General features: G+C 41.9%; 1 protein-coding gene across 1 annotated transcript; it reads right to left on the bottom strand.

Moving 5' to 3' along the window:
* Positions 1–722: 722 nt before the first annotated feature.
* Positions 723–13,475, bottom strand: myl1 (myosin, light chain 1, alkali; skeletal, fast). The gene is made up of 6 exons (XM_084180027.1): positions 12,938–13,475; positions 11,010–11,037; positions 7,987–8,130; positions 6,685–6,858; positions 6,464–6,541; positions 723–1,526 (listed from the first exon to the last, which is right to left on the bottom strand). The coding sequence occupies exons 1-6, from the start codon at positions 13,067–13,069 to the stop codon at positions 1,498–1,500; spliced, it is 585 nt and encodes a 194-aa protein (XP_084036153.1). The 5' UTR covers positions 13,070–13,475; the 3' UTR covers positions 723–1,497.
* Between the last annotated feature and the right edge of the window lie 909 nt (positions 13,476–14,384).

Genomic DNA, 14,384 nt, shown 5'->3' with positions numbered 1-14,384 from the left:
ACAAAAGTGATCTGCTCGAACGCGTCCATTGAGATGAGCAGATGCAAGACTGCTCTCACACAGCTACAACATGGTAGCTACGGGAACAAAACAGTGGAGAAGTTTAGTCTCACGCTTCAACACTCCTGGTTGTTGTGGAAATTGACCCACTACTACTGTTTACTTGTGCATCTACGTCAGTGGTTCTCAAACCTCTCCTCTGGGACCTCCAGATGTTTCACAATTTTGTTGTAAGCCTGAACTAACTCACCTGATTCACCTAGTCAAGCGCTTGATGATTAGTTGACAATTTGAACCCTAACCTGTGGAATAGTTAAAATACATGGAATGGCTGGGGAGAGGTTTGAAAACCCCTGATCTACGTTATCTCGTTGAGTGTACCTTTAAACCTAACCTATGACCTGACCCATCACCTTATGCATTACTGCCCCACAAAAAAAAAAAATCTATACAACACATAAAAGACTCCTAGCCTTAGGCTTCTTTCTGTCCCTAACACTAAAACTGAAACTAAATCATATAAAAATGAAATAGAAAATGTTTTTCTAAAACTTAAACTAAATAAAAACTAGTAAAGTGGATCTGAAACTGAATTTCAAATAAACATCTTTAAACGAATAGAAATAAAAACGAATATAAAAACACAAAACTATAATAACCTTGGATACCCACTCTAATGTGCGGGGATCCATACTTTAAAAAAGAGATTGACACATGTTTTTAAAATCTTTTAATCATTCTTTGAGAGGCAACAAGAATACAAACGTTTCGGCTGCTAGGCCACCATCAGTGTTGGTCTGTTTTAACCTCTATCCTGTAGCTACACTCAGGATGGGTTCCAAATGGCAGCCTATTGGGCACTGATCAAAAGTAGTGCACTATATAGGGAATAGGGTGCCATTTGGGACATAGCCTCACTGTCTGCACTCTCCCGCAGAGCAAAGAATAAGAGTGGCGACACCGGAGGGTTTCTGAAAAGTTTATTATGTGAAATAGCGGAGGAGAAAAATGAATGAAGACTTAGGGGATAGATAGGGGAGAGTTCTGATGGCCAGTCTTGAGCAAAGCCAGTCACCTCTACTGGCCCAGTCCAGGCAGTAAGTGATGAAAGGGTTAGCTTAACTACTGCAACATTTCGGTGAGTCATTCCTACCTCTTTTCCCTCACTGACCCACGGTGGAGAGGCATACCCCGCCAAGATGGCAGGGGACAAGACAACAAGAGCATCTGCCGGTTGGCTAGCTGGAGAAAAAAAGGACGGCTTCCAATGGAGGAAAGTAGAGAGCAGAGTCGGAGGTCGGAGTCGGACCCCCCAAAAAAGGATGAAACAAACAACAACAAAAAGAACGGATTAGAAATGACATCTCATTGTCCATTTTCCCCCTGTCTGTTTCTCAGGTGGTGGTGAAGTAACCGTGGGGGAGTGGATGTCCTGACACCGTTGGGTCTGCAGATAACACGTTAGCTTCCTCATTAGCCACTGCAGCCGGAGGATCCTTAAATAGACATGATGTGCTTGACAAAGGCTGTAGGGGTGAGGAGGAGTGAGGGGAGGGAGGAGAGGGAGGTAGAGGTGTGAGGAGGGAGGGTTAAGGAGGAGGTAGGCAAGGGGTCACAGGGGAAATAAAAAATATAGAAACAGAGGAGTGAGTAAGCGAGTAAAGCTCTTTGATCTAAATTAAAAATCTAAACATCATACAATACAAATCTATAACTATAGTATAATCTAATAACTGTTTTTGGACTGAAATATGTCTCTATCTTATGTACAATATAACATATCATAAGACCTGTATGATGTAAGATTAAATTTGCCTCCCAAATTGCACCTTTCCCTGTGGGCCCTGGTATAATGTAGTACACTATGGGCGATTCTCGTACGGCAAAAGCAATGCGCAAAGTGCTAACATTAGGGTAAACCTCATGATAATCTGGCAGCGTGATTTAATTTCAAACTTTTCATCAACAATCTGCTTCATAAGTTGGTAAGCAATACATGAATACCCACTGGGCAAAAACTGGTTGAATCAACGCTGTTTTGATGTCATTTCAACCCCAAAATTAAATGTGATGATGTCGAATCAACATGGAAAACTGATTGGATTTTTAAAAAGTCATCAATGTAGGGGAATTTCGTCTTTAAAAAAGAAAAACGTTTAACCAAAATGCATTGACATGGTGACATTTTTGTTGTTGTTCACAACTCAACCAAATGTTAAAGCTGCAATATGTAACTTTTTGGCAACCCGACAAAATTCATATAGAAATGTCAGTTATAGATCTGACATTCTCATTAAAAGCAAGTCTAAGAAGCGGTTGATCTGCGCTATTTCTATGCTTCCCGTTTTTAAGTTTCGGTTTTTGTCTTTTACTTTCGGTTTTATACACCAGCTTCAAACAGCTGAAAATTCAATATTTAAGGTTATGGAAAATATATTTCACAGCAGTTTAGATGGTACAATGATTCTCTACACCAGGGTTCCCCAACTGGTGGCCCGTGGGACGAATTTGCCATGCAGGTGATTTTATTTGGCCCCAAAATATTTATGAGCGAAAAATAAATATTCATCCAGCACCAGTCAAAAGTTTGGACACTCCTACTCATTCCAGGTTTTTTCTTTATTTTCACAATTTTCTACATTGTAGAATAATAGTGAAGACATCAAAACTATGAAATAACACATATGGAATCATGTAGTAACCAAAAAAGTGTTAAACAAATCAAAATATATTTGAGATTCTTCAAAGTAGCCACCCTTTGCCTTGATGACAACTTTGCACACTCTTGTCATTCTCTCAACCAGCTTCATGAGGTAGTCATCTGGAATGCATTTCAGTTAACAGGTGTGGCTTCTTAAAAGTTAATTTGTGGAATTTCTTTCCTTCTTAATACGTTTGAGCCAATCAGTTGTGTTGTGACAAGGTAGGGGTGGTATACAGAAGATAGCGGCAGATAGCTTAGTGGTTAAGAGCGTTGGGCCAGTAATCGAAAGGTCACTGGTTCGAATCCCCGAGCCGACTAGGTGAAAAATCTGTCGATGTGCCCTTGAGCAAGGCACTTAACCCTAATTACTCCTGTAAGTCGCTCTGGGTAAGAGCGTCTGATAAATGACTAAAATGTAAAATGATAGCCCTATTTGGTAAAAGACCAAGTCCGTATTATGGCAAGAACAGCTCAAATAAGCAAAGAGAAACGACAGTCCATCATTACTTTAAGACATGAAGGTCAGTCAATCCAGACAATTTCAAGAACTTTGAAAGTTTCTTCAAGTGCAGTCACATAAACCATCAAGCGCTATGATGAAACTGTCTCTCATGAGGACTGCCACAGGAAAGGAAGACCCAGAGTTACCTCTACAGCAGAGGAAAGCTCATTAGAGTTACCAGCCTCAGAAATTGCAGCCCAAATAAATGCTTCAAGTTCAAGTAACAGACACAACTCAACATCAACTGGTCAGAGGAGACTGCGTGAATTAGGCTTTTATGGTTGAATTGCTAAAAATAAACCACTACTAAAGGACACCAATAAGAAGAAGAGACTTGCTTATGCCAAGAAACACGAGCAATGGACATTAGATCAGTGGAAATCTGTCCTTTGGTCTGATGAGTCCAAATTTGAGATTTTTGGTTCCAACCGCTGTGTCTTTGTGAGACGCAGAGTAGGTGAACGGATGATCCCTGCATGTGTGGTTCCCACTGTGAAGCATGGAGGAGGAGGTGTGATGGTGTGGGGGTACTTTGCTGGTAACACTGTCAGTGATTTATTTAGAATTCAAGGCACACTAAACCAGCATGGCTACCACAGCATTCTGCAGCGATACGCCATCCCATCTGGTTTGCGCTTAGTGGGACTATCATTTGTTTTTCAACAGGACAATGACCCAACACACCTCCAGGCTGTGTAAGGGCTATTTGACCAAGAAGGAGTGTGATGGAGTGTTGCATCAGATGACCTGGCCTCCACAATCACCCAACCTCAACCCAATTAAGATGGTTTGGGATGAGTTGGACCGCAGAGTGAAGGAAAAGCAGCCAAGTGCCAAGTGCTCAGCATATGTGGGAATTCCTTCAAGACTGTTGGAAAAGCATTCCAGGTGAAGCTTGTTGAGAGAATGCCAAGAGTGTGCAACGCTGTCATCAAGGAAAAGGGTGGTTTAACACTTTTTTGGTTACTACATGATTCCATATGTGTTATTTCATAGTTTTGATGTCTTCACTATTATTCTACAATGTAGAAAATAGTACAATTAAAGAAAAACCCTTGAATGAGTAGGTGTGTCCAAACTTTTGACTGGTACTGTATCTTCTTTTTTATTGTTGGACATTAAATACTGTAAAATCACCAGCAAATCAACTCCAAATGATTTTAATTTAGGAAATCTGTTCCAACGTATTCCCACACATAATAGAGAATCTACAGTGGGGAAAAAAAGCATTTAATCAGCCACCAATTGTGCAAGTTCTCCCACTTAAAAAGATGAGAGAGGCCTGTAATTTTCATCATAGGTACACGTCAACTATGACAGACAAAATGAGGAAAAAAAATCCAGAAAATCACATTGTAGGATTTTTAATGAATTTATTTGCAAATTATGGTGGAAAATAAGTATTTGGTCAATAACAAAAGTTTCTCAATACTTTGTTATATACCCTTTGTTGGCAATGACACAGGTCAAACGTTTTCTGTAAGTCTTCACAAGGTTTTCACACACTGTTGCTGGTATTTGGCCCATTCCTCCATGCAGATCTCCTCTAGAGCAGTGATGTTTTGGGGCTGTCGCTGGGCAACACAGACTTTCAACTCCCTCCAAAGATTTTCTATGGGGTTGAGATATGGAGACTGGCTAGGCCACTCCAGGACCTTGAAATGCTTCTTACGAAGCCACTCCTTCGTTGCCCGGGCGGTGTGTTTGGGATCATTGTCATGCTGAAAGACCCAGCCACATTTCATCTTCAATGCCCTTGCTGATGGAAGGAGGTTTTCACTCAAAATCTCACGATACATGGCCCCATTCATTCTTTCCTTTACACGGATCAGTCGTCCTGGTCCCTTTGCAGAAAAACAGCCCCAAAGCATGATGTTTCCACCCCCATGCTTCACAGTAGGTATGGTGTTCTTTGGATGCAACTCAGCATTCTTTGTCCTCCAAACACGACGAGTTGAGTTTTTACCAAAAAGTTATATTTTGGTTTCATCTGACCATATGACATTCTCCCAATCCTCTTCTAGATCATCCAAATGCACTCTAGCAAACTTCAGACGGGCCTGGACATGTACTGGCTTAAGCAGGGGGACACGTCTGGCACTGCAGGATTTGAGTCCCTGGCGGCGTAGTGTGTTACTGATGGTAGGCTTTGTTACTTTGGTCCCAGCTCTCAGCAGGTCATTCACTAGGTCCCCCCGTGTGGTTCTGGGATTTTTGCTCACCGTTCTTGTGATCATTTTGACCCCACGGGGTGAGATCTTGCGTGGAGCCCCAGATCGAGGGAGATTATCAGTGGTCTTGTATGTCTTCCATTTCCTAATAATTGCTCCCACAGTTGATTTCTTCAAACCAAGCTGCTTACCTATTGCAGATTCAGTCTTCCCAGCCTGGTGCAGGTCTACAATTTTGTTTCTGGTGTCCTTTGACAGCTCTTTGGTCTTGGCCATAGTGGAGTTTGGAGTGTGACTGTTTGAGGTTGTGAACAGGTGTCTTTTATACTGATAACAAGTTCAAACAGGTGCCATTAATACAGGTAACGAGTGGAGGACAGAGGAGCCTCTTAAAGAAGAAGTTACAGGTCTGTGAGAGCCAGAACTCTTGCTTGTTTGTAGGTGACCAAATACTTATTTTCTACCATAATTTGCAAATAAATTCATTAAAAATCCTACAATGTGATTTTCTGGAATTTTTTTTCTCAATTTGTCTGTCATAGTTGCGTGTACCTATGATGAAAATTACAGGCCTCTCTCATCTTTTTAAGTGGGAGAACTTGCACAATTGGTGGCTGACTAAATACTTTTTTCCCCCACTGTATGTGATCGTATACTAATGTAAGCAAGGTTAGAAATTATTATGTTTTAGTCAAATAATATATATTTTTGGGCTTCTTGCAGTCAATTTGCAGTCTACAAATTATTTGTCATTATGTTCAGGCCCGCTGACCATCCGTGAAAGAACAAATCATCCCGCGGCTGAATATAGTTGATGATCACGACTCTATACTTGCTTGTTTTGTCACATAAACTGAAATCAAAACTAAACGTTGAACTGACGTCTGTGCCCAGTGGGTAGTCACCTACTTATAATGCATATTGTTGCAGAACAGTTTCAAATTAAATCACGCTGCCAGATTATAATGAGGTTCATGGTAATTTTTTGACTTTGCACATTGGTTTGGCACTACGAAAATGTCTCCCTATATGTAATACGGTGCCATTTGGGATGTGACCTAAGACTTGGAAGACTTGAAGGCTTACCCTCAAAGTTAATACTGCCGTTCTCGTCCTCCTGTCCTTGCATGAGGGCATCAATCTCAGCCTCGGTCATCTTCTCACCTAGAGGGAGGGAGAGGTGAGAGAGGCCAGGTCACCAGCTGGTCTGGTGTCATATGATATCTGCATGCACGCACTCATTCATTCTTCATTCATACACACACACACAAATGTCATGTTACAACTAAACCCAGGCGGCCACTCACCCAGTGTTCCAAGGACGATACGCAGCTCAGCGCCCATCACGGTGCCATTGCCCTCCTTGTCAAAGACGCGCAGACCCTCAACGTAGTCATCGAAGGTTCCCTTGTTTGGGTCGTTGACGATGTGCTGGAGCATGGGAAGGAAGGCCTCGAACTCCAATCTCTTGGCGGCCATGTCTGTGGGCAGCCAGAGTGAGAGGAAATGCACTATAAGTATACAGTATGCTCCGGGGTGAAGTTTCCCCTGGTACAGACCTAGGATCAGCTTTTCCTCCCCCAATCCTAACCTTAACCATTAGTGGGGAATATGACAAATTGACTCCAGATCAGTGTGGGGGGCAACTTCACCCTGGCCCACACCATACAATACACTACTAGCAGTTATACCATTGAAACTGGCTGTGTGTGTGTGTGTGTGTCAAAATATAACTACATACATAGATAGATACTGTACATACATAGTGAAATAACAGAAAAGTGTATCACGTTTCACACTGGCAGGTATTGTAACCCTACTTCAAAGACCTTCTGCAGCTACTCAGGCTTAACAACACCGATGGAGGGATCTGTCAGCTACTCAGGCTTAACACCACCAATTGAGGGATCTGTCTGTCATGACAGGTGCTGAATTGTTAAAATGTGCTATAAAAGGGATCAGACAAATGCCAAGGTGTGGTCCATAGACTTCACATCATTGTATCTGTCCCATTATGGCGTCTGTGAGAGCACGGGCAGTGACATTGAGGCCATCTCCATTTTGAAGTAATCCATTTTTTTCTTCTACTACTTCTATGAGTTGGCAAACAAACTGAAACGGTGCATTCTGCCTCCTGGAGTGTGTTGTTTGAACAGGTATAAAGCCAAGGTTGACGATTTACTGCCACCTGCAGTTATGGAATGTTTGCTCACGAGTATTATTCATTGGCTGATCCCTCCTGATGACCTGGGTGGAATTATATGATCCTTTCCTAACCCATAGGAAGTCCTACCCAGTTGACTACTTCAAAATGGTGGAAGTCCTCAATGGCGCAGCCCATGCTAAAACCGGCTTTTGTCCTCTATCTCTAGGGTGTGGTCACTTATTGAATGACATGTTCTCTTCCCTAGTGTGCTATAGTAGGACAAACTCAACTATGAAGGGCTTAGGGTCTAAAGTGGAGAGGATAGAGTACATAGAGTCAGTATGAAGTAAAGTGTGTGTGTGTCTGCGCTTGTGTGTCCTTGTATCCGTTTGTGTATGTGTGTTTGTGCCTGTGCTTGTGTGTCCTTGTATCTGTTTACGTACTGTATATGTGTGTGTCTTACCTTCATCGGAGGGGTTGCCCAGGACTTTGCGCACCTCCTTGTTGGTGGGGTTCTGTCCCAGGGCGCGCATGATATCAGCTACCTGGTTGTAAGCCACCTTCGAGTCACCCACCCTATCGAAGAGACCGAAAGCCTCCTTGTAGTCTGTGGTGAGGTGAGGTGAGGTGAGGTGAGGTGAGGTGAGGTGAGGTGAGAGAGAGAGAGAGAGAGAGAGAGAGAGAGAGAGAGAGAGAGAGAGAGAGAGAGAGAGAGAGAGAGAGAGAGAGAGAGAGAGAGAGAGAGAGAGAGAGAGAGAGAGCGAGAGAGCGAGAGAGAGAGAGTTTTATTATCCTCAGAATACCTGGGCTAGTGGCCAACAGAAGCTATTATAACAAACCAAGAGATCTATGAAACAAACATGACCATTTTGGTCTTTGGATTTTGGTAGGGATTATTGTAAATATCGCAAATCAATGATGAGAGCTTCACCCTATCCTTTTTATTATTGTATCTTGATGTAGAATTGCCTACTGTTTATATTTTATTTAACCTGTAATTATCCGGGAAGTCCCATTGAGGACAGAATAGCTCTTTTACAAGGAAGACCTGGCGAAATATATCATTTCAATCAAGCAGACCAGGTAAGTTAGGAGAAAATGGATCTAGGTAAATTGAGAGCAATATCTTTGAAGGGCTACTTTCTGTGTCAGCACATGCGCACTGCCGCAGCAGCAAGCGGTCGCACTTATCTACTAGGTGGGGTGCGCACGTCACTCTTTATCCTCACTAACAATTGCGCACGTGCCATAGGGACAGACAGCCACAGGAAGAGACAACTCCAGCCCGGGGAGAAGATAACAAGAGTTACCTACCTAGCCTAAACATTTAAATGGGCTTATGATGAAACTGGATGTTTCTATGGGCTTGTGATGTAACTCAATTGAAAGTGATTTGTTGAAAGATGAATAGTTCTTATGTGATTTCAGCTGTCTCTATATCTCTTGTGGGCCGCCCAGGACGAAAGCATTTAAAGCACCGAATTGGAATCGATACTGAAGAGAGAATATGAGCCCCGCTCCTTTATAAGGCAATGCTGTGAGTGGACTGACCTGAGTAAACCAAGAGAATGCTGACAGTGGCGTAACCAACACCCAGCTGGGGTGATGACTGCGCTATCGCCTGCTAACCCAAGAGTATCTACATAGAACGTTGGGGGCGATGAAACAATAGAAGCGAAGTGGGCGGGGGACCGTTGGGTGATACGAGCATGGGCGAGGGACGTGAACAGGGTGTGGGACCAAAGTTTAACTTTATGCAAATAGTCAACAACATCGTGTTGCTATTGACCAATCGAAGCTCACTATAGTTTCCAGCCCCTACTGGATTGGCTGTTGATATTTAGCACTACCTAGCCTGCTTGCTAGCGCCAACATGAGGGCGAAGCAAGCATGGCTATCCATATTTAAGAGTTAAAAAGGATCTCAGCTGGCAGCCTCCAGGCGCATTCTTAATGAGCTCAGATTTATCAAAGGGGGACAATATAAGACAGGACACGTTTAAGTCTTTGACATTTAGAATGTCAATGAGAATGGAATAAAACTTTTGATCCCTACATGTGCTATTAGGCCTACGGATACGTTTTTTAGCTGTTCCATATTGCCCAACAACTTTAAAATATTTTACTGCAGTGGGCTAAATCAGGGTGGGCTCAACACATGGGTATGGGCTTAAAAAAAAGAGCAACACCTGTACCATGTCAGATATAGAGTTGAAATGTATTCCATTTTGAGTTTGCATCCCAATATTACACTTTATATACATCACAGAAGACTGAAATATAACAAAACCATTTGATATAGAAACACTGGATTTTCAGCGTTTAAAAAAAAGAATGTTAATGAATTATGAAATTATGAAAAATATTTATAACATTCCACCCATGAGGCCACTAGACGGCGATTTGATCAGCTGACTGCAGGAAAGGGCTACAGACCTATGCCAGTCATCTGAATGCATTCAATGAATCAATGAATGCATTCAATGAATGCTATGTAATCCTAGAATATCATCCTGTCCACCTGGTATGGGTTCACTTTGACAGCCGCTAACTAGCCTTTATGTTATAACAGGTTATAACTCATTGTTTATAACGGGTCAAGTGGTGCCCTAATCTGTGGTCCAAACAGATATCAGATTCCATGAATTTAATTGAATAGTTTCTTGTTTGTTTATATAATATATCAGGCTTTTTTGCCCAGTGTTAATTTAGCCATAATGTTTTTGCATTCATATAGAGGGGTGAACTGTGTCCTAAGAACCTTAGAGGCTTGACCATTGCAATTTTGGAAAATGTATTGAGATTGGCTACAGGTGCATGTCATTTGAGAACGTTCACCTCTATAGGAAATATCAAGTTGTAAATACTTAGGTTGTTACTTAGGTTGTTTAATGTTACAAGTTCTTTGGGTTATTCAGAGCAAAAGTAAGCCTAGTCAAAATATTGCTATTGCATTTTTTTTTGTATTTGTTATATTTTTAAACACTACTTAGTCCAGGTTTAGGAAAAATAACATTGAGATAGAAATCATAGTGGCATGCTAATCCATGGTGGGTAAATACTATGTAAAAGACCTAAAGTGGATTTATTATAGTGGGTTTTATTAGGCGTCAGAGGTACAGACCTGGGTTCAAATATTATTTGAAATCTTTCAAATACTTTGAGTGTTTGTTCTAGCCTTCCTGGAGTGCCAGGTGAGCGAGGGTTGCGGTTTGCAGTTCTGGGATTATTCTATTGCTCCATTAAGCCAGGCAAGCTCAGAAAAAGTATTTGAAATGATTTCAAATAGTATTTTAACCCAGGTCTGCGAAAGTGTTAGTGATCTGTTTTACAGCAGTGATAGTGATATCTGATACAATATTTTACAGTAATAGTAATATGGACGGTTTTCCAGACACAGATTTAGCCTATAGTATTGGCCTAAGAAACACTTTCAATAGAAAATGTAACATGCTTGTCCCTTAGTAATATGGTTTAGTGAACATACCCTCCTGCTGGTCGGGAGTGAACTCCACCTATAGAGGAAAGCAGAGAAAAACAGTCAGAACATTGAAAGAAAATGGGGCCCACTTTGGAACATTTACAGCCAGTGTAGTAATTCCATCTCGGCACAATTCCACTGTAGCCCCTGTCTGCTATCAGATCTGAGACTTTCTATGGACTTAACCCCTGCTATTATACTGTCTAGGGAAATTGTTTAGTAGCCTCAACTACAGCCTTTCTATATCTCCCCAGAACAGTTTCTCTCCTGAACCTGATTATGGAACGAGAGTCTTGGTAGACTACCAGTGTAGTAGGCTAACTCCACTCCGCTTAACTAAACTTCCAGGTCCAGATATTGACTTGCAGGGGGCTTGGGACATCTCCTTACTATTTTACAGTCCATCTCACACACCAATGACACAGAGTGCCATAAGAAGGGGATGAGGTTTTGGGGAACCTGTCTGCAATAGTCTCCCAGTTTTACTTTAGGTCTCATACTGCTTAAACTGTGAGGCCATCTGCTATTGGGCTGTTGGAGTAGGCCTAGGCTATATACACTAGGCTCACTACCTTGAGAGCAAACAAATAACATTTTCAAGTGACTATGTACCAGTAGATTTTCCTTTGACTCCTTACAGTGTAGAAAAACATTTGACATTAATTTTGCAAATGACTAAGTGCAAATGGGATATATAGCCTAATATGCATTGCATTATCTGTTATTGCTGCATAAACAATACAGGTTGTATTGTAGCCTGCTCTACTATGTGTAGGTTATTTTGACAATTGGATTTTGCTTGAAAATAACAGTCAATTGGATTATAAATTTGACTAATCCAACATAAATACCACATAACCCGCTGTGCACGGACATAAATTCAACATCTATTCCACAATGGTTCAAAGTAATTTCGTTGAAATGATGTGGAAACAACGTTCATTCAACCAGTGTGTGCCCAGTGGAAAGCACGTTTTAAAAAATGGTAAAGCATTTGCTCCCATCAGCAAAGAAACACTACCCCCTACAAATCCTCGAGACAAAATTAGCTCCACAGCTATACTCTTATGATGGTACTCGATCTTTGAGGTCCATCTTTAGATACTTGAACATGTCCACATTTGGTGACACGTTCCATTGCCATTTCACCTTGTTACAAACTCCTTCAGCCTATCAGGGGAGCCGAGGGGCATAGGGCGTGGCTTAGATGAGCTCGAGCGGCGCTTCTCCGGAGCTATCCCAGGTTCTGATGTCTCAACACTTTTAATCCTGCTTCAGAATTAGGTCCGTCTCATGAGAGCAGTCTTGCCATTTCGCTATTGCTTGTCAAGTATGGTTACAAGAATAGGCTACATTATGGAAAACATGCAAAAATAATCCCAACATAATTATTTGTCCAAATACAACAGTAGGCCTACTTTGTTCAGGTTAAACTATTTCAAAACTGTGGTAACTCCATAGGTTGAAATAGGTAGCCTAAAGATAGCCTAATAAGTAACAGTTGCCTACAATATCCTAACAGCACACAAATAGATAGGCAATCAATTTTTTATATTTAAATTGAATTGAGATTTACATTCTCATATAATGTGTAGCCTAGGCCCATATGATTGTAGCATCAATTATGTAGTGATAATGGCCTTTCACTGACAACCATACGATACTGTAACTTCAGAAAAACACACTCCAATGAACGACCAGGCCAAACACAGGCTGCATCTCACATATACAATGGAGAGACTCTAAAGAAGCATAGTAACGAATAAAGCCTAGTAAATGTAAATATTGAAATTATATTGTGACTCATGAAAGAATAGCCTAATCTAAATTTTTATTTTGCAGACAGACAAAGTAGCCTATAGGATAGCGGGATAGCGGGAGAATGCAGGGGATAGGCTAGAGGAGGTAGGGTAAGGCAGAAAGAACATAGTTACCTTGACTGTGGACAAGTCAAGTGGAGGGGGAGCGGCTACCACCTCAGGCTCGGGTGCGGGAGCGGGTGCGGCTGCCTTTGCAGGCTCGGCTTTCTTGGCGGGTGCCGCCTTAGCGTCCTTCTTGGGTGCCATTTTAGCAGAGAGTAAGTTTGTTATACAGACAGTTCCCGCGTAAGCTTGGAGGAGACTCGGAACATGAAGGGAGCATCTGGGCGTATATATATGAGTATATTTTACACAGCACCCGCGTCAAAGTAGCCCAAGGGACCGGATTGGCCAGAGTCAGGAGAGGCGTGGGGGGCCGTTCTATACATGGAATAGGGACACCCCATGTAAGTCGCCGCCGAGGATGAGCGTCAGAAGATGTTTATTTAAAACAATGCTAGCTGTGGGAAAAAAGGAAAACATGGGAAGCGGTGATTGAGGTCGTCCGTGGTTACCCGGTAACCTAACGGGCAGCCGCCCGGTAATGATAGCCTAATTTCTTCTGCCACTGTTTTATATCGGCTGAGCCAAGGAATGCATCAGTCTTGTGTGTGTGATGACAACTTCGCGCAATATCCTTCCCCGTGTCTCTCGGTATGAGGAAATGTATCTATTGGGCTATCAGTGGCAATGAGACTGTTCAGTTTTCAATATTAATCAAACGTAAGCTTTCTATTCTTCTAGTCAGATGTGGGTTAGATGCATGTAGTGAGATGCACGTTTGTTTTTTCATCCATGCATTTTCCCAATAGCCAAGACTACTTGATGAACAGAATAGAAATAGAATAGAAAACATTACAATAAAGTGCGAATAGAATATAACTTTTTGACCAGCCAAGGATGGATTTCATTCATGGGCATCACCATACCTTCATTTTTAAAACAACATAGGCTAGAGAATAGAATAGAATAGGCCCAAGTAGAGAATAACAAATCAGAGATAGGACTACTTCAAATGTGGTCTATTTCTGATGTCAATGCCCACGTTATGTTATCACTTCTAGTGCACCCTAGGCTATTTTCATAACTTGAGATGAAATGTAAAACCGGAATGTAAATGCCTACTTTCTCCCTCTCTCTCACACACGCACACAAACACGCACACACAGTCAGAGACATACAATCCCACAGTCGGTGACACATCTTATATCTCTCTATGATGAATGACAGTGAAATCAGCTCCTCACTCAGTCGTGCTTCATGGGTTGTTGAAATGATTATGTGAAGGCAATCACTCTACTTGGTAAAAATCCCTCAGAAGACCTCAGTTTAAAAAAAGGAACAGTTTCTATTTGTAGCAGAGCTAATGACAGGGGCATGGCACTTTCTGCAGTTGACCTGAGGGGATGAGGGGGGAAATGGGGGAGTGGGTCACCCAGAACCAAGACTAGGGTTATGGCCCAAATGGCACCCCTTTATAGTGCACTACTTTTGACCAGGGCCATAGTCACCCATGACTAGA

This window comes from Coregonus lavaretus (genome assembly GCF_964263955.1).
Source record: "Coregonus lavaretus genome assembly, chromosome: 16".
Lineage (NCBI taxonomy): Eukaryota > Metazoa > Chordata > Actinopteri > Salmoniformes > Salmonidae > Coregonus > Coregonus lavaretus.
Note: the sequence above shows the minus strand (reverse complement) of the source record. Positions and strands in the feature narration are given on the sequence as shown.